Raw genomic sequence first — 21,074 nt, 5'->3', positions numbered from 1 at the left:
CGATAAAGACACTGAAACTCTTCGCGCTCGTGTTTGGTGCAATGTTCATCTGCATCACCCCATACAACGTTCTCTACACCTATCTGGCAATGACGGGCCTCAACAGAGAGCACAATATATATGTTCTGAGCTGGCTATCGATATGGGTAGACACGTTAATGTTTCTGAACTCAACAATCAATCCGATCATCTATGCGTGGAAGTATAACGATTTTCGCGCAGTGCTAAAGAAAATTTTCACCTGCTCCTAAACAGTCTAAACAGAAGATAAAATACATTTACAGAGGTAGATGTCCCGTAACCCTATAGGTGTATGCGAAATTTCACAAATTTTTTATTCCCAATCTAATTCGATGGCTATCACCATGCAGTGCTACCTCTGTACACGCTTATTTCTCTATGTATAATTCTACTATATAACTCTATGCTATTACTAATGTATGTGAGCTTACAGAGCGCTTGAATTGCCCGCGTACGTAACCTTATAACCTCATAAAGTCCAAGGGACTATTTCGAAAACGGAGAAAGACAAAGTTGAGTCCGTCCTGCGAGTACGTATGCAGTGAGCCGTGGCCCTTTGAACATACATTTGCTGATGACGTCAGAGACGCGTATATTCATTCGTTCACGGTTCAGCTTCAACTCAAGCCTCCTAAAGCCGTCAACTGCCAGTGATAGTTGAAATTGCTATGTGGTGTGAACTAACATTTATACGTTACCACGTCCGGATTTCATTCACACGCGTATAGTGACGTCATGCAGTACGCAGAGTTCGCGCGTTTTGCGTTGCGCATTGCGAGTGGTAACCTCATAAACTCATAAAGATTAGTTTTCAAAGTCCAAGGAACTCTATCAAAGACGGAGATGGATAAAGTTGATCAAATAGACAGATCAACGCTGCGGATCGCTGTAGAAAACCTTCGTAACCTTGTAAGTTCTCACAATTTCTCATGATGCACAGAGCATTTTACCAATTTAGTGGTTTCAGTTATTCATGGATATATCGCATATATATAGTACTAACAGTAGATGCTTAACTCACGTTCAGCCATTTAGGACACAGGCGGTCGATTATTGTGAAAAGTAGAAAAACGCTGTTTCTCCATTTCGATTTCTGCCACAGCAGCAGATGTATAATTTCTTTGTCATTACAACTCGGAATAATTTAATTTTACACTCGTTTTTTAATGGTAACACATTGATGTAAAAAAGCGAGTTTGATATTAGGTGCCGTCATTTATAAGCTATGGTTCTTTATCTGCATGAATTTTCAATCCGAACATATGACTTAAAGTTTAAGCAGTTCTTTCTCTTTTCTCGGTAAATATGAAACTTAAACGAAATCCTGGCGCAGTTATTGGTGCATACTGTGGCGAAAGTTTTGCTTTCACACTTTTTGTGGTAATGGAGAAATATCCAATAATACCATTTCTACACAAACATTCAAAATTCGTGTTGTCACAACAGTCACATACAGGCTTTCAAGCAGACCCAGGAAAAAAATTAGGAGAAAATTTGCACACACAAAAACAGGACAAAAATAGGATCTTGCTGGAAAAATTAGGATGAAAGTAGGACTTATGCGGGCTTTTAGGAGTAGTTTTTACTCATACTTACCAATATCCACAGAACTATAAGCCTCATATGACATGTTCTTTACTCACAGAAAAACTTTTTGCGGTATGAGCCAAAAAGGTACGCACACCACCTGGGATCGGCAGTGACTACTCATGACTCCTGCGCCCAAGCCCTTCTCTTTGTGATTAACATAATGACAGAGTGTAACATCGTCATCAAGAATATTGAATGACTCTGATAATTCCTGTTACGGTGTTTTGGGACAAAAAACGAGGAGGAAAAAAACGAGGAAAAAGTAGGAATTTCAGAGAAAAATTAGGAAAAATAGGAGCAAAGACAGAAAAGTTGGAAAAAGTAGGAAAAGTAGGAATACTTGAAAACCTGCGCATATGTGCCGGAAATTTCATGAGATTTTTCGGCTTGTGTCTAGAGATACATCTTATATTATAACCTTAAACTATCCATACATATCATATGATCTGTAAATAAAACGTGTGATTGATTAGATTCATTGGTCAATAAACGTTTACTACTTATTTGAGCAATACCAATACAAAAGCTTGAGTGTATCCTTAGCTGCAACTGTACATACAACGCAATGACGTGTGACAATCAAGGGAGGCATGCGAAAATAAGAACTGTGTCAGCAACGAAAACACCTACTATTTTGACAGCATAATATATAGTGACACACCCATAGATCTCCTTTCGCTGCGAGACATATCACGCAGTAGGCCTTTATAACCTGCATGTCAATAACATGACCCAATAACGATTAGGCTGGACACAGCCACTGTTGTTCGGCAGCAGGCAAAGTGGCACACGTTCTGTTTTGCACCGGGAGAAACAGCACGTGCATTATTGCCGTCCAGTGCATAGCAGACTTCATGCATGCTTTAACTCCTAAAGCTACCGTTGACCTTGGGCACGACCTTGATCACCAACTTTGCACTTTTTGACCTCGCGTTTGGACGTGTTTCAAGCAACCTTGAACTTCATTGCAAGCATTTACCTACGTCTGGTCTCAGCTGCAAGCAACCATGGAAGGTGACATGCCCATCGACACATTCAGAAATGAGTCGTCAAGGAGACCAGCGACAGACGCTGACTTTGCAGTCATAGATACTACCTACCACATCTTCACTGGCATCATCGTCACCATGATCGTGGTCACTAACACTACGGTGTTATTTGCCATCAGCAGATACGCAATCCTTCAGACCATCACAAACAGGTAAGGGCTAATCCTGACTGATATGTCTTAGATTTCATTACCCAGCCAAGGAAATGCACATGATTATTGAAATTGCAATGCATTATCGTTTTAAACCTTATTAAAGCTTTTTTCTTTAATAAATTCTTTAGTCAATATTCTTATAGCAATGATATAGTTTAAGTTAATTATTTGAAAATCTGTTTATGAATATTTTTAAATAATTTGGAATCCTGAAACCAAGTTTGGCTTCACTAAACGACTCGGTGTGCACGTCTAGAGGAAAGAACAGGACTCTAGACACCCCGTAGAGACTACTTGTTTACTTTAGATTTTCTGTTACAGCTCTCAGTATTCTAGATGCTGACGATTGAGATCTAATAGTGAAGATATTACAAGCTAATTACATTTATCCTATATTTTCCTCTTCTATAGGTTTGTAATGAGCCTCGCTGCAGCAGACCTCATTGTTGGACTTTCCGTTGCCATGTTTGTGCTTATCGACGAGGTCTTGATTGACTATGTGACAAGCCCCCGAGTCAGGTACGACAATCACATTATGGACGATAGTCGGGACATATACGTTTTAGACAGCAACTTATAAACTGAGATTACAGATCGAACTAAGATCACACGCTCACTAATGCGGTGATGCAATACTGGCGGGGTTATCTAAACATGTTGGAGCACGGGTATCTATGGAGGTTCTCACCAACTAATAAACTTAATAACTTAATCAACTTCTGCAACAATGAAGGTTTATTTGACCATGTCTTCTCTACTACGTTTCAGATTATTTATATGCTACCTACGTAATGGAGTGCTAGACGTTAGCACAACGGCGTCAATCAGCAGCCTTCTCTGTATCACTGTGGATCGATACATTGCTATTATACACCCTTTACACTATCCAATGATAATGACCACAGCAAAGGCCAACATATTTATCCTCATCTCCTGGCTGTTTTCGGTTGCACTAAACATACCAGCTATGGTACTATGGCATAACAGTGGCGCGCCTTGCTTTATCGAAGCCTTCCTTAACAAATACCATCTGCTGGCAAAGTGCATTGTCAACTTTATTATCCAGTGTATCATTGTTATAGTGTATGCCAAGATATCGCGTACGATCTTACACCACCGGCGACAAATTGCCGCGCAGCAACAGACGGGGCAGGAAAGTCAACTAGCAAGCAGCGTCAAGGCAGCAATAAAGACACTGAAACTCTTCGTGCTCGTGTTTGGTGCAATGTTCATCTGCATCACCCCAAGCGACGTTTCCTACACCTATCTGGCAATGGCGAGAATCGTCGAAGCACAGCAATCATATCCGGCGGCCTGGGTGATGCTATGTGTCGACATGTTGCTGTTTCTGAACTCTACGCTGAATCCGATCATTTATGCATGGAAGTATAAAGATTTTCGTGGAGTGCTAGTGAAAATGTTCACCTGCTCTCAAGGAGATTAAACAGCCACACTAGCAGCCAATCTGTGATTGGAAATACTAGTATGGGTAATTCCTTTATGACTACTGACTGCTTCAGACTCCATGTAATATATGTGAACATGCCATGCCATCAAGACATATTCACTTGATTAATTCTGCAAAATCTGAAAGTTTGTGTCCTTAGCCTGCCATCTGGCATTTGGCAGATTGTAGGAAACAATGACAGCAACCAGTACACATCTCTCACTTACATATCATTCAAAATTTCTATAATTTGAGAAAATTACTTACCAAGTTGCCACGGAACCTTGGAGGCATTACCCAGAAGTAGGTCTGCTCAGAGAAGCTGTCAAAGTTCTGGAACGAGATCTCGTTAAAGTTGATGTTGATAAGAAATCCATCACTGGTGACGACCTCACCGGATCTATCAGCCAAGGCAAAGTCTTGCCAAGAGCGAATAGTGATCTGCAATGACAGGCATCAAACAACTAAATATTTTGGTGAGGAATTATTTACACAAAATATTTTTACCATTATAGCTAACTTTTAACAGTAATAACACAAGTTATATACCCAATTATATCTATATCTATATCTACAATTATCTCTATATCTATATCTACAATTATCTCTATATCTATATATTTATTACTGTATGTCCTGTAACATTATGTGTTATTGTGTATGTGTTAACTTTTAAAATGAACCGATGGGTTCCTAAATAAAATGATAAAAACAAACAATTTTAACACGTTCATTAGTTTCTGGTAAGTACATGTGGCTGTTGCATACCTTGTCCCTGTACAGCTGGCTAGCAGAGCAAGTTTGTGAAACACCAGAGCAGTAGCACTGTGAGCATCCATCGTCGTTGGCAGTTGACAGGGCGAAGTAACCAGGCTTGCACTGGCTGCAGTATTCTCCATCCACGTTACTCTGAATGATAATAACATTCCTGTGTAACTGACCTGCATCTAAAGCTGGGTTTACACTGCCAACTTTGTGTCGGCGAATTGCCGAATTGTACCAACTTCGCAATTTCGTAACTGACAATCGGCAGTGTAAACGCAAAAGTTGCACGTCCAGCCGATCGATAGAAGCTAGTTGGGAGAATTCGGCAATTCGGCAATTCTCCAACTCAAAGTTGGCAGTGTAAACCCAGTTTAAGCTTAACTCCAAACTTTGCAGACAAATAACATGATAGCTAAAAATATGCAGTGATAGATGGAAGTTAATACGAAAGAAAGTGATAAATAGGTGACAAAAATGAATGCCACCAGACACGGGACAGAGGGATTAATGAAAGTAGCAAGAAGGGAGTGAGTGAGGTAGCAGGTGGAGTAATGACTGAGCTAGAAAGGAGTGCTAGGAAGAGGTAGGGAGTTCGCGATGCAAGGTATGGTGAAATGTTTTCGTTGACATGCTGAAATATTACCTACATGAATTCATCGAGCAAGTGACCCAGAGGTGTGATTGCTGGGGTTTGAAAACAAAAACTGCCGGGGGTCTGGGGAGCCTAGGGGCCGCACACGCCCCCAGAAGCTCTAGGGGTAAGGAAGCATTCCCCTGCAATCTGAGCCATTTCCCACAGTCTAGAGTGAACATTATTTCTGTAATATTTAACTTTATTTTAAAATTCAAAAAGAAATGTTGATAAATTTATATTACAAATTTGGACGTTTCACAAAATCCACCCGCGGCTGTTAAAAAAGCGGAATTCCGCCAAAAAACGGGAAAATCACACCTCTGGTGACCATAACGATTAGGGCGATTGGTTACCTTGCAGTTACAGTAGAAGGTGCTTGCATCACACACGCCACTCACACCTCGAGGGTCACAGCGGCAACCACCTGCAAACGCGTACCAAATAGCAATGCTGAAACTCTCCCCCTTAAAAATCACTTCGCAATCGCTTGAAAAATAACCTCAAACCATGGTAATAATTGGGGCAGTATCGAAGCCTGCTTGTCAGTGAGAAGGCAGAGAGTGTGCAGTTCACCACTGTATCGTGTGCTGGTCGGTCGTAGGGCCATTAATCGAACTGTTTCAGTGACAGCCACTGTGACATGACAAGAAAATGACCGATCGAGAGGAGTGCAGTGACGGTCCTGTGACAACATGCACCGTTATTAAGACAGCACTATGAGCCAGCCTATCGCAAGGGCTCACGGACACCCACCCTCAGCCTTGCAGAAGTTTCCGGGCTCCATTGGATTGCCGGTGTAACCGGAGTCGCATCGTTCGCAGCGTCTGCCTGTGTAGCCTGTTGGGCAAGCATCGCACGTCGGCCAGCCATCGTCAGCCAGTTGGCACGAGGGAGAGAACCTATTGTCATACGTACAGAGGTGAGTCACTGAACACAAGCGTTGTCAACAGTATCGAATAGCTATTTCACACAGAACAGCTTATGTGCTAAATATGCCGCAGGTCAACGTTATTTACTATAACCCATTATAACCATGAGTGCACATGCAAATTCGTGTACAAAAAAATGATTTTTTGTACAATTAATATATTTAACATTTGCAGGACAGTATATATCTATAACAATGAGTGGTCATAACCTGTTTTCAATAGAGGTCAGAGGGCATGGGCAAGGTTTACAGAAGTTGCCGTCCATGTAATAACCTTGCTTGCACTGTTCACATGAATGTCCCTGAGTGTTTTCACGGCAGTTCTGAAAGAGATTAACACATGTAAGTACGATTTAATATTTTCTAAACCTCTCAGCCTGCCAAGAACCACTGTGCCTCTATTCAAGCCCAGCCTAACAATCTAACATAAAATATATGTAAAGATATACTAATGCAAAATGTTAAATTCATAAATCGAAAAAAAATTATATTGAGGAATGGCCTTGGGAGCTGAATCACTCAAAATTCGCAGTGTTTATAACAACAATGTCACACGAGGACAGAACTTCACTTTTAACTCTCCGACTGGCAATGTAACATCTTAATTTGTCACTTCACTGTAAGGAGCTCGCAGAGCATATGTCTCGATGAGGTGCAGACGAATAGCTTACAGAGCAGGTGCCTGTCTCCACATCACAGGTGTTAGAGTGGCCATTGCAGTTGCACGGCACACACTTGCCTAGGTACAGGGCAGCGTCGCGTGTGTAGCCAGGAGCACAGTCCTGAGGAAACATGAAACATGTTTGCATCAGCAACAATTACTCAATCACTGGACACGGAACACGCACAAACACACACACATACGCACGTACACACACACCCACGTTCGCACACAACATGTCTACTAATATCATTTTCGATCATATACGTTGTTTTTGTATTATAAAATATGTAAAACTCACGAGTTGCAATATAACACTAAATAGAATATTGTAATGATGGACAACACCATGCTTATATCTAGCTGTCTTATACAGCATCCAATAAAGACACGGCTAGTAATCACCTCGCAGGAGAGTCCAAGGTAGCCTGCAGGACAGCTGCACTGCTCCACAGCATAAGCCTGTTCGTTGCCGGTGTTCCTATCCACACTGATGCCCATGCTAAACGCATGCAGCCTGGAAACACACCACGACAAACGTTGCTTCAATTACACACTTATTGTATCAGTTACAACCAAATTTAACTAAATCGGCACGATGAACGCTAGTAATCGGACTCGTTTCCCATGCAATGTGGGACAGGTGCAGAAATGCTATTGGATGGTGAAGGCTGAGGCATGTGAGGGGCATAGATCAATGTGCGAGATGTTATACTAAGACAGAGTTTAGAGTTTGTGAGTATCTCACTTGGTCTGATAGATGTTCTGGCTGAAGGATGCCTTAACAAGGAAGTATTCCATGTCTGCGAGGGCCATCATGAGATGCTCTCTTGTTGTTTGCTCTCCATCAGCACGCTGCCAGGCAGTCTAAAACAGAAGAAATAGACATATTCATTTGGATCATCATGATAAAGACTACATAATTAATATATAAAAAAATCGCATAATACCAGTAAAAATATAGTCACAGTGAATAACAGGTAAGTACAAAATACATGTTTGTGTTCCTACCTCATACATTGGGATTTTGTATGACGTTTGCACTCCCTCCCTTGGTTGCTGCTCCACGCGGTGGTAGAGCAGGATATCATTACCCTGCAGGCATAAACCACAGACACATCAACAAAAATACAAATAAAGACCTGTAGAGAATTGTGTCAAGTAATAATGTCGATTATCTAAACCACAGCAATTTACAGATTTTTTCCGGGCAATGAAAGTATTATAAAGATCATCGACTCCGACAACGTTTTCTCTTCAACTGATGATAAATCGTGACAGACATACGTAGAGTTCTACATCAGGGTCGCTGTCATCGCTGGGAGATCCACCACGGAAGCTGACTGTGTAATGCACATCTCCACCATAAGACATCACCTGCATACAAACGAGCACATTGCAATGTATCCAATCTAAAGATATAGAATGGAGTTAAAACAGATCTAACTTGGTTAATTGTTACTCAACCGTGAAGATTGGAAACGTACAGCTGACGTTTCGCCGCTCAGGCTTTCTCAAAGCTGACTGATGATTATCAGTTTTGACCACCATTAACCCAGTTAGATCTATTAGTCTACCAACCGAATGAACTTATTTAAAGAGTTAATACAGTTCCTAGCCGAGGTAACCTAGCTCTCGACTCATCATCACCCAAGATTTTTTATCATCATCATCATCATCATCATCATGTCATCGTCATTGTCACCAACGTCATCACCTTCATCATCATAGCTGTTATAACTGTTGACATTATCATTGCCAGCATGACATTTTCAACGTGACATTTTCAATGAACATTTCAAACATTATCACCACACGCATTGTCGACCAGATGATTATAATCATCAGCGTAATTCTAAATTCATTAAATTCCAGCAACAGCATCGACGCGACACTGCTGCTGAGCTGCTGCCTCTGCAGACGTAGACGCACCTTGTTTCCGAGGAAGTGCTGTGGCATGGCCCAGTAGAAGAGGTTGAGGCGGTCAGGCAGCGCGCGTCCGCTGGCGACCAGCGTGTCCTTGTTGTCCTCCTCGACGACGTCGATGCCGCTAGAGATGTTGAAGTGACCGAAGCGATCGCGAAGGAGCCACTCAGACTTGTGAGCCCTGAAGTCTGCGACCTCCTGCTCACACAGAAGCACATGCGTGTAAACATACGCAGACGTGCGACATCGTTATGACACTTGCAGGTGTGAACACGCGCAGACGTCATTATGATGTACGCAAACGCATTTAGGACAAATGCAGCCCCCACTACTGCTACGGTGGCATTAAACTAAAGACCTGCGTAAAGCGTATTACGGACTAAGACACGCGAGTGCGCGCTACCTTCCAGTGAGAAGCAAAATAATAACGGAAAATACACGCATTGCCAACTGAAGCATGTGCGTCGGTCCGCATGGCTACAACCAGCCACCAGGTTGCTTACTCAACAGCTGTAACCTCACCTGATCCCTGTTCCATGAACAGCTGCTGCAGCGGTTTGTTATACCCATGCAGAAGCAGCGCACACAGCCGTGAGGGTTGGCAGCTGACAGATGGAAGGTGTCACGCGCACACTGATCGCAATACTGGCCAACGACGTTCGGCTGAAACAGGCAGAACGGGACTATTAGAGAATATTCTCTCTAAATCTCTAGGATTAATTAATAAAAGAAAGAATACTAACTTAAACAATCATCTTATTTATCCAAGGCATGACCAAAAGATCAATCTCATAGATGCCCATCATATTATCAGTTTGTTCATCGTATCTGCATGGGACAATGCATCACTCCTTATACGAGCTATATGAGTATGTGAGCTTGAATGACACCCACGACAAGGGTGCAGTGCAGCAAGTGCAACAGTTGGATGCGAATTGAAGTAAATACTTTTTTCTAACAAACGTCCACGCCTGGCCAAATGTAAACAATGTAGGCCTAAAAATATTAACACAATTATTGCCACTATCTATACGCACATACTATCTTTGAATAACGAGGAAATGCTATTTATAGGCAAGAGACACCTAGTACCATAGTTGTGATATTCCTGACATAGACAGGTATACTATAGATCAATGGTTATAAATCTCTATATATGCGTAACACTGAATCAAGACTGCATGCGAATTCCACCAGTGAAGTGGCAATGTAATGCAAGCAGTTCTTTGCAAGTTTAGAGACAAGCAAATAAAGAACCAAGATTTTTTTAATGAAATTATAGCATCCACACATGTCAGTTATGTGTGCTTCGAATGAAATAATGTGCTTAAAAGTATGTATTAAAATATTTTGTCCAAGGTTAATATATCCAAGATCAGAACTGACTTATAAAATGTATTAATGACATTAAAAAAAATAATCGTTTAGATTATAACAGCTATAGGTAAGATTTACTATAGCCCTAGGGATGTATGGAAGCCATACAATCAAAGAGTTCAAATAAAACAGCCCATTCTCCAGTCATCATTCCCCAAGTTCACAGAAGAAAACTCTGCGACTGTAAACCAATGAGGAGTGCTAGTTGTGTGTGCGACCAAGGCAGCGACTTATTGAGCTGATCACGTGCTCTTAAGCAGCATATGACCAGCTTCCAGCACTCCCACACCACATCTACCCAGCGCTATCGCCAACACATGCACACGAATGCGCACCTATGCCTATACCCCGCAGACGCCGACTCACGCCTATCCATTACATGAATGTATTGCATGCACGTTTCGCATCATGCACAGGACGTCCTCTTGATATTAGCTTACCCTATTCGGATTGGCCATCTTTAAGTGCACACAGTTGCAAAGGGCAACAATCAATAGAGTTATTAGCAGAAGGGAGGGTTGAGGTGCAATCGTACAGCCGTGGCTATATGGAGTGTCCGATGGCGCCACCTGCTGGTCCTATATCCAGCCACAATGCAGACGGACCATAACATTTGCAGTGGTAATTACAGCATGCAAGAGATTATAGTGATGCATTTTTTGGATTGATCTCATTTTACACTTGATATGGTGAATTTATTTGCATTGCATTTATGTTATATCAGAACGATTCAGGTCTGTATGACACAGTGTGTTTCATGCACAAATGTGTTTGACCTTAAGAATATTAATGAGTATATCTAATAGGCAATGCAAATAAACCATACTGATGCCGATGAGACAATAACGGTAGTACGGTCAAACCTGTGTTAGCAGACACATTTACAGAATCGACATCTGTCTATAAAGGAAACTTTTGGGATTTCCCTTGAGTAACCATGCATATATACAGGTTTGATTGTTTATAAACACTAGTGCATACACAAGTCAGCCTGACAAAACATTCGTTCCACTACACACCTACCAAAGGTTTATAGAAATTATCCGACTGAAACATAGGTAGAATGTTATATACGAAATACTGCTTAAAATATAATATTTCGAATATAAGCAATAATTCGATATAGTTATATATAATGTTATTACAACTAAACCATGCTCGAATGTGTGACCGAGTGAGTGTCATTCAACATAAACATAATGCTAAATACTCTCACACTTTACTAGTAAGAAAGAACAGCACAACGTATTTCTTCCAGAATATAATAAGATGCATTAACTGGCATCTATACTGACTACACCACATTTGTGATTCAGTGCCATTCAAAATAATATGCCAATGTAGTTTGATTTTCTGAGCGTCTGTACTCAGATTCCCAAGCTCTTAATTACTAACAGACAGAAGATGGCAAATAAACCAGGCAGGTTGTTTGCTAAACATTCATACATTACATGCTCCCCATCTCCAGATCATGCAATGGTATCACATACCACTGCTCTGATTAGGCCAGCATGCATGTTACGATATTTACCAAGTGAATAAATGAATAAATAGCTATTCCCTTGGACCCTCCATGTCAACCACCACAGCTGTACAATTGCAAACTAATTACAACGACCATCATACAGGTTGAGGTAGTGCCACAATTATCACACTTTTACAAACACATGCTCCTTCTATATCTTTAATGCATAATAAATAGCATCAAAATAAATTTCACATTTCTGAATATAAGCTAGAAAGTCACCACACCGATGCCACCTTCCCACCCCTCATTTGCTTACCATTATTTGCTAATAAATAAACATCACGAAACACCTATTTCCTAAACAGGTAGTGCACGTTGCTAGTAAATGCTCTCAAATGAACAGCAGTGCTCACAAAGTGACTAAACATTTCTTTAGCGTTTGAGTTGTGACTGCCTTAGCCGTCACTTAAAATAAGTCATTCACCCTTGAAAACTCCACATACCTTGCACTGACAGCGTCCGAAGGGATCTGGGACAGTAGACACACTGCCTCTCTGATCGCACAATAGCAAGTTGGTTCCTATCATCAAGAAAATACATTAGCACGTTGTAAATCAATTTTAGTTACATCATAACAATGTTATAATACTACCATTCATCAATCGCCTTTACACGGAATGCAATAAAATGTGATTAATTGTGCATCTGTGAAATTAAAGACATAGCTATGGAAACGACAATTTAGCATCTATGTAGTACCTGTTTCCTTTCCTTTGGATAGAGCATAATAAGCTAACAGAAAGGCTAAGTTAGCTATACATGGTACACCAAGAAATTAATGTGAGATGAGATCAATGAAATTATCTATTACAATAAAAATAATATCACAGATTCCTTCATGAGCAATGCACGAAGCCAACTAAAGTAACCACTGAAGCCAAATTCTACTTAAGTAGAAATACTTAATACTTCAAGCACACGCAACGAGTAGCTTTACTTCCGCTAGGAGAAGCGAACACACGAAATAGCAGATACACTGTTTTAAAGTATAGTGCCACACTTGCTCTAACGCTTTCCATTAATTCACCGTCAGTGCCCTAACATCCGTTACACCACAAGAACATGCACCCGCTACCAGGCAGTGAAACACAGGTGGGTGCGAGACAGTGTGACTAGCATACCTTCAGGTTCACACTTTCCACCTGGTACAGACGGGTTGCCGGTGTAACCACGGTCGCACTGCTCACAGCGTCTGCCGACGTAGCCAGTCGGGCACGCATCGCACGTTACCTGTCTGTCGTTGGCCATGTGGCACGTTGGTGAGAATCTGAAAGAAGCTCGACGAATCAGCAAAGCATTGGCCACCTAGTGAGGACTGCACACCGAAAGATATATAATTGACAGACTGCTATGAGGGTTGGCTCATCAGCTATGCACACACAGAATCTGTAATGATGAATTCGCTCGAGAGATGCAACCACGTTGAAATCTCAGGTTTTTCTCAGCTAGGTGTGTGAAGGGTGTGTCTGCTGCCTGCCGGCACTTGCACCATGTTGTTTTACGATATATCGTGTTGAACGACAGTTGATCTCACTATTCCCAGACTGTCACTGCCTGGCTACACCCTGTGAAAGCAGTGATCACACACGTACTGATTGGATGGCATGGTCAGTGGGCAGGGGCAGGCCTCGCAGCGTCCAGCCACCATGTAGTAGCCAGCCTTGCAGCGGTCGCAGCGTGGTCCCTCAGTGTTTCCACTACAGGCCTGTACGAGACGAACAAACAACAATGAAAAAAACTGTGTCACGACAAACTGCATAAACATTAACCCTGATGTTCTAATTATAAGATGGCAAGGTTTGCATATGATGTACGACCAGTGTGAAATAGGTATTACGTGTATTTCATCTGGAGGGGCATTTATGTAAAATTCTGTTCTTACCAAGCAGGCACCAGTTTCAGGGTCACAGTCGTTGGAGGCGCCCCTGCAGTCGCAGGGCACGCAGGTGCCGAGGTATCGCCCCCTGCTGTCACGTCTGAAGCCACGGGTACATTTCTGCAGATAAATGACAACAAATAAACAATACAGTCATCTCCATGGTAACATGTCTCTAGCAAGCTAACCCAAAACTTCATCACTGAATCGTTTAACACTTACCTGACCGAACTCACTGGCAATAAATTGAAAAAATCTGGATTTAAACACAGAACAAGGACAATCAAAGGCGCTCAACCACACACGGACGTACTGTACGACACACAGCTCATACAGAATCTTGTTGTGTTGTACTAACCTCGCAGGAGAGACCCTCGTAGCCTGTGGGGCAGGAGCAAGCTTCCACCTCAAATGCACGTGACCTACCAGTGTCCTGGACCACACCGATGCCGAGCTCCACGTTGCTGATCCTAGTAAGTAAGTAAGTAGAAACTTTATTTAACGACGGTAAAACATGTTAGGTACAGACACAATACTGTACAGACACAATACTGTACAGGTACTGATCCTACACGTAGTAAGGTGTGAAAGAACACTCAGTAATCAGTACAATGTCGTGTTACACATTACCAGATTAGCGCCACGACTATACAAGGTTCATTCCCTACTCCAAGAAATCACCTAATCAGAAAAATCTATTAAATCTGGTTGTGAAGGCCGACTAGTGCAGTGGGCCTGCTGTACCTGGTTGCTGTCATGCTGTAGTCGTAGGATGCCCTGATGAGGATATCGGTGACATTCTGCAGTACCATCATGAAGTCTGCGCGCGTGACTGGGGTGCCTACAGGCGTGTCCCCACGACCCTCGTAGTGGTCAGTGCTCAGCCACTCACCCTACACAGCGAGCACATACATTGCATGTTAGCAGGGTGCTAGCAGTTTTCCACTGCGAGTCAACACGGAGCTTCATACTTACTATCACTACGAACGTATGTATATTTAATATATTCAATATTCATATTCAGGCCAGCAATAATGCATTCTTGGCCGCACAGAAAGCTGGCATGGTTATCTTGTTGCATGCCCAATAATTATATAAATGTTTATACGTTATCCAGAATTTTGCTTAAAATGTGCATTAGTCGTTGCATTCTTATTTCTCTATGCATATGCTTTAGATAGTAAACATGACCATGAAAGCCTTAGAAAGTATACTAACAATTTAAAAGACTTAGAGAAACAAGACAGTCTAGTAAAATTAATGTAAGTCAGTGTAATTTTTAAAATAACAATAAGGTAGGACCTATGCATACGAAAAATACGTTTTTTAACAGAACTATAAAGAAAGTCATCAAATAACTCTTACAGAATTTCTTAATATAATTAAACATATTAAACATAAGGCTATTTGTTTGTTGAGGGATTATTAAGAAAAAGTGTCAGATGTAATAAATGTGTAGAATATGTAATAGAATACGTAGAAACTACAACACCAAGTAATACCTCCATACTTCCTTCCTGACAGCAAAAAATATGGGAACGTTTTACAGAAGAGGAAACACAAAACTGAATTCTATGAAAAGACTCATCTGCTCTAACATTTCATGTCATTTTCACAGTCAAGAATACTGTCAATACTTTCCTACAGTCCTATAGGCAAATGATATTTATTGCCTTTATATTCAGATGTAATTATTCACAATAGAAAACCTAGTTAAACTGGCATTTATAATTGACAATACAATTAGTAACTCTAGATGCTCGCCAGTAGCCTAGAAGTACCAACCAGACCAACTAGCAATAGCAAATGTTACCTCAACTAGATGGATGCTGGATGGGTTCTGTGCGTTGGGGAGAGGAACCTTGTTGCTCTTGTAGAACAGAGTTCTACCATTACCCTGTAAGACAGTGACAACACAGTCAGCAAGTTGACAATACCAAAGCATCCATGGCATGCATGGTAATGACCAAATAATTTTTGTTGAATATGCCATTTTTTGCACATATATTTGTATTTCTGAAGATCTAGCAGACAACTATTTGCATCTTCACAGAAAACATGATAGAATTTGCTAGCGAAGCTTACCTTCAGTATCACGTCTGGCTGATCTGTAGGTGCAGGGCGGCCACGACCAACAGCAAAGCTGTAGTCAAAGGAGATGTCTGCTGCATAACTAGACAGCTGTGGAGACAACAAAGCCATTTAGAAAGGAATAATCAATCAAGAATCATGAGCGGTTATTGGCAGGTTCAATATGTACTGATTAGAAGTTTCATTAAAGTTTTTTTTTAAATTTGTAAAACTCCATATTTTAAAAACACAACACATCTGACTACTAGCAACATGGAGATTAAAACCATGTTAATGCAATGCATAGGTAGTGCCAATTATAATATATGTTGGTAAGAAATGTTAACGCACAGGGCTGCAATGCCGCTGCATGCTCGGACAGAGGCTTCTCAAGACTATTATGATCACAAGATATGTTTTTTTCTAAGAAAGAGAGAGAGACCATCACTGAGATAAGACAATAGGCTGACAGCTCACCTTGTTACCGTGGAACATGTGAGGCAGCTGCCAGAAGAGGCGGCCCATCGGCACGATGTTGTGGAAGTCCGACACGACAAACTCGCGGTTAAGTGGGTTGTACTGAACCAGGCTGTCCTCAATGGGTTGGTCACTGTCTGCGTTCATCATGTCCATCTGGTTTCCGGCTGGCAGCTGAGCGTGTGATAAAAGCAGCATCATGTTCTTTAGTGTCAATACAGCCATACATACTGTTATATCAACCGACAAAAGAATTTAAAATGTTTGCTAGATATAGTGTAGATGGCTGGTCAACAGCTCAAGTGGGAATGAGACCGACTGGTGTTGGTGGTGATGGCAGTGGCGTTGGCAGCAGCAGTGGTAGTGGTCTTACTGGGTGTGCGGTGACAGTGGCGGTGGTGGTAACACTGGCGAAAGCGGTGGGTGGCGGTGCTAACATTGGCAGCAACGATGGTAGTGGTCTTACTGGGTGTGCGACAGTGCCGGTGGTGGTAACACTGGCGACAGTGGTGGGGTGGCGGTGCTGACATTGGCAGCAACGATGATAGTGGTCTTACTGGGTGTGCGACAGTGCTGGTGGTGGTAACACTGGCGACAGTGGTGGGGCGGTGGTGCTGGCGGCAGCGGTGTTGGAAGCAAGAGGTATTACTTACCGAGGAGCGGAACAGATTGCTACTGCTGCACTCCCTGGTGGCGCCAAAGCAGAAGCAGGAGATGCACTTAGACACGTCCGTGGCGGCGGCGTTGAACAGTAGTGATGGGCAGATGCCTGTCTCACCTGCAGATATAGAAACAACAGCCAGGTAATGTAAATGATTTCCACACTGCAGAAAATGCACACAAAGAGGCATACAAACTTCACGAACGAACGTGCACCTATATATCAGTGATCACCCAGGTAAGCTACTTATTTCTTAGACGAACAAGTTCGGATTAATTCTGAAATGAACCTTTGACTTTGAGAATGGCGTCTGGTTGACCAAAGACTCTGTCCTTGCTGTTGATCGCTTCACAGCTGTAGGCTCCCTGATCGGAGAATTGCACGTTCCTGAAAGCAAACAAAAGCCGCTATATTAGCAGTGGAGACAAATGCCGCAGCTACGTGCCACAGATGTGTGAGTCGTCCTTCAGAAATTAGAGCAAATTACAAGACAAAACAACAGAGATTCCTCGGCGAACGAACCTGATGGTGAGACGGCCGAAGCCATCGACGCTGGTGCTGCTGACGCGTGGCGGTGGCGGCACGTGACCCCAGTTCAGACGCCAGTTGATGAAGGGTGTCGGCACGCCGACGGCAGTGCACTCTATCGTGACCGTCTCGCCGACGTTGACCATCACCATGGCTGGAGGCGGGCGCGTGATCGTGGGTGGCGCTGCCGAGCAGAAGCACGAAAAATCACACTCACTCTTCGCTGCTCGCACATTCATTCACGATTTCCGAGGTTCGCTGGTTGTAATCATTGCTTATTATGGCTGGGGCTATACTCTGCTGCCTGCAGATGTCACTGCTTAATGGATTTCTGATGTTTAACAGCCTTCGTCGTAATATCGGTGGTAGCTTTTTTCTACTTAAATTTAAATAGTTTTCCGTTTGCGAGGCTCCTGGGGTTGAACAGTGTTAGTAACAGTGAATTTTCTTCTCTCCACGATTCCGTGTAATAATATCATCGCGACAGTGACTAGCTACTGTTATGGTGAAGCTTAAGTGCGGGGAATATATGCGGTACTGTCTCGCGCTGAGTCAGGCTTGCAGCACCGTACCACATCCGATCTCGTCGGTCCTGTCCTGGCAGTCAAACTCCCCATCACACTGGTAGCTAGCGGGGATGCACTGGTCGACGGACACACAGCGGAACTCATCGGCATTGCATGGATCACCAGGCTTGTGGGTCGCTGAGAACATAGAAGGCGGGTGAGCCGATGTAGCAGATTCGACCCACGACATAGAGCAACACGAGGCATCACGTGACTGTCTCCAAATGAAGGTAGTTTTCTGTGACACTATTATTGCCACTTTTTACTCCAAATGCACAGATGACTTTGCGTAACGTTTACAACACCGCTACAACAACCGCTACAAATAGATTGACCTGCCTGCCTCACGTGATTGACAGACAGCTTTAGCCAATCACTGATGTGATAGGACGTTCTAAAACACAATGTTTGACAACACATTCCCTCCACGTCAACAAATGTACGTGTGATAAACACATATAAAACCGGTCCAACATGACCAACCTAGCAACAAAACCCTACACATAGGATCGTGCCGAGATGTCAATCGAGTAGTTACCGTGACGATGAGATTACAGGTGAAGCCATTGCTCGAGACTTACGGCAACTTTCCTCGTCAGATCTGTCTCCACAGTCATTGTCCCCGTCACAACGCCAGATCTTCTGGATGCAGCGGCCATTGTTGCACTGGAACTCATTCGGCTCACACTGGTCTGCCTTGACTACAACAGTGAAGAACAAGGCTGAGGCAACTACGAATGACACCACCACGCATTACTACATTACAACGAAAGAGAGACGAAAGGTGTCATGTCGAAACAGACGAAATGTCGCAGTGCTTCCACATTTTTATTCCATGATCTGTATTTTTCTGAGCGTGGAAAAGAGAACAAAGGTCCATGTAGTACAACAAAATCCACAAGACTGGCAGCAACATATGATTGACCGACGTGTTAGTTTTGTCAATTTCACGTACCACACGATGCCTCGTCGCTTCCATCCTTGCAGTCAGCTTCTCCATCACACAGGTAGTCGCGTGGGATGCACTGTCCATCGCTACACGTTGACTCAGTCTCGGCACAGTTGTACGGACCTGGAGGGGTCTGTGTCGGTCCATCTGCAAGCCGACGACACGTGAAAGGTGCATACGCTTATTCAAACTTTGCCTTATTGGAATTTCACCCATTACTATTTCACGTGCCACACTACCGCAGCAAGATGGACATCGCATACAGTGCAGTGTGCTATAGTATATTTTAGTACAATGCTATACAGTTCAATACAGTGCAGCATAGTGCAATGGCCATGCAGTAAAATACGATACAGTATACAGTAAGTATATTGGTCTAGTATACAAGGCAACTCGTGTACATATGCACACGTAGAAATTTATGCTAAATGTATACTGAAGAAATATTAAATACTATTACTATTATTTACATTATAATAAACACTGAATAAATACTAAAATAATACATTTATGTTAGTGTAAATATTTAGTAAACCAAGTGCACATCTGTCATCTAAGCAATTTGCACAGAAAACAGTAATCGTATAAAAAATTGCACGCATGCGCCACCTACATGGTTCAACAGTGAGCCTCGCCGTGGCCTCGTATGTTCCTGTCACTCCGCGCACCTCACACTTGTAAGATCCCTGGTCGGCCGCGGCAACCTGCGTGAAGACGAGGCGCCCCCTGCCGGTGTCCGAGGCAGATCGTGGCATGACGCCACCGACACGTGTCCAGCGCAGGATAGGAGAGGGCGAGCCTTGGGCACGACACTCAATCACCACCTCCTGACCCTCCCGCGCAGTCTGCTGCTCAGGAATCACCTCTACGATGTATCCAGTCACAGCTGCAGGCAACATATCACATCAGTTACAACGAGCACGGTGCAAGCAGATGAGAGAATTCTCCGCGGTGACTAGTGATATGTCATGGTCACCAGAACATTGCATTTGCAATGTTTGTAAAAATTATTAACATAGCTTGGGAAAGCCTCTTTCTGTCTATCGCAATGTCTTACACTGTAATGATATGTGTACGTGTACATATATAATTATTTATTCATAGTTATATATGAGGCTTATACCTTCAGGACCATACACTGTCCATCCCAACAGCAGCATAAGAAGAAATCAAAATGCCCAAGGTTAAACTGATGGGTATGGCAAAAGCATTCAGTGTATTATACTTGTGAATGAAAATGTTGAAGAGCAAATAGCTGTGGTGAACGTTTCATTACAAGTATAATAGCCACAAAAACGCAGTAAACGTGAAAACCTGAAATAAAATATAGATTTAGGAGACTGGCCTGCAAAAAGAAGGAAAGTTTGCAAGTCATACTCAATTGCAAGTAAGTCAACAAGCATCCATTTTCCCATGATATCCTGTATTATAAGCGGGCGCACTATCATAAAGCAACATGCAACTGCTGACGTTATTACTATGCTATGAACAAAATGTGATGGCTTGCATCCATTCACCTGCACGTAATATATACCACTACAGCTGCCAGGGTCTATGTCTCCCTGGGTACTGTCGGAACGTACGCCCTGGGGTACGGTCCGGTATACCGAAACGTACCCTGGTACTATCTTAATATGGCCGGACCGTACCTCGCCTACTCCACTAACGAGTCTAGGGAGTCGCCTTACGCCTACTCCCCTTTAACGCCTAACCCTAACCTAACCATATCAGAAGTTACCAGGGTACGTTCCCGGGTAATACCGGACCGTACCCAGATAACGTTCGCAGCAGTCAACGCACGTAACCCAGGGAGACATAGACCCTTAATCCAGCACCGACTAACGAAATGGCTTTGGCGTTGCTACC

General features: G+C 42.7%; 2 protein-coding genes across 2 annotated transcripts in view; one reads left to right on the top strand and one right to left on the bottom strand.

The window, feature by feature from the left end:
* LOC106805222 (basement membrane-specific heparan sulfate proteoglycan core protein-like) overlaps positions 1-21,074 on the bottom strand; it is a 116,554-nt gene that overhangs the window by 41,252 nt on the left and 54,228 nt on the right. The window contains exons 45-72 of the mRNA XM_014806730.1: positions 19,822-20,094; positions 19,215-19,355; positions 18,841-18,960; positions 18,266-18,397; positions 17,688-17,877; positions 17,455-17,552; positions 17,158-17,282; positions 16,505-16,678; positions 16,043-16,138; positions 15,771-15,854; positions 14,702-14,850; positions 14,316-14,427; positions 13,964-14,077; positions 13,674-13,786; positions 13,203-13,348; positions 12,525-12,601; positions 9,699-9,839; positions 9,183-9,374; positions 8,538-8,627; positions 8,262-8,345; positions 7,999-8,117; positions 7,656-7,767; positions 7,261-7,371; positions 6,800-6,912; positions 6,415-6,560; positions 6,015-6,085; positions 5,031-5,171; positions 4,530-4,703 (exon numbers count right to left, since the gene is read on the bottom strand). Of these exons, the coding sequence (XP_014662216.1) occupies positions 4,530-4,703; positions 5,031-5,171; positions 6,015-6,085; positions 6,415-6,560; positions 6,800-6,912; positions 7,261-7,371; positions 7,656-7,767; positions 7,999-8,117; positions 8,262-8,345; positions 8,538-8,627; positions 9,183-9,374; positions 9,699-9,839; positions 12,525-12,601; positions 13,203-13,348; positions 13,674-13,786; positions 13,964-14,077; positions 14,316-14,427; positions 14,702-14,850; positions 15,771-15,854; positions 16,043-16,138; positions 16,505-16,678; positions 17,158-17,282; positions 17,455-17,552; positions 17,688-17,877; positions 18,266-18,397; positions 18,841-18,960; positions 19,215-19,355; positions 19,822-20,094 (3,638 nt within the window). The remainder of the gene's footprint in view (positions 1-4,529; positions 4,704-5,030; positions 5,172-6,014; positions 6,086-6,414; positions 6,561-6,799; positions 6,913-7,260; positions 7,372-7,655; positions 7,768-7,998; positions 8,118-8,261; positions 8,346-8,537; positions 8,628-9,182; positions 9,375-9,698; positions 9,840-12,524; positions 12,602-13,202; positions 13,349-13,673; positions 13,787-13,963; positions 14,078-14,315; positions 14,428-14,701; positions 14,851-15,770; positions 15,855-16,042; positions 16,139-16,504; positions 16,679-17,157; positions 17,283-17,454; positions 17,553-17,687; positions 17,878-18,265; positions 18,398-18,840; positions 18,961-19,214; positions 19,356-19,821; positions 20,095-21,074) is intronic.
* On the top strand, positions 3,057-4,356 carry LOC106805223 (lysophosphatidic acid receptor 3-like). Its single transcript, XM_014806732.1, has one exon. It carries the CDS (start codon positions 3,543-3,545, stop codon positions 4,257-4,259), a length of 717 nt encoding a protein of 238 aa, XP_014662218.1. The 5' UTR covers positions 3,057-3,542; the 3' UTR covers positions 4,260-4,356.

The sequence above is a fragment of the Priapulus caudatus genome, unplaced genomic scaffold (assembly GCF_000485595.1).
Source record: "Priapulus caudatus unplaced genomic scaffold, Priapulus_caudatus-5.0.1 Scaffold106, whole genome shotgun sequence".
NCBI classification, from domain to species: Eukaryota; Metazoa; Priapulida; class Priapulimorpha; order Priapulimorphida; family Priapulidae; genus Priapulus; species Priapulus caudatus.
This window is presented reverse-complemented; position numbering and strand designations above follow the sequence as displayed.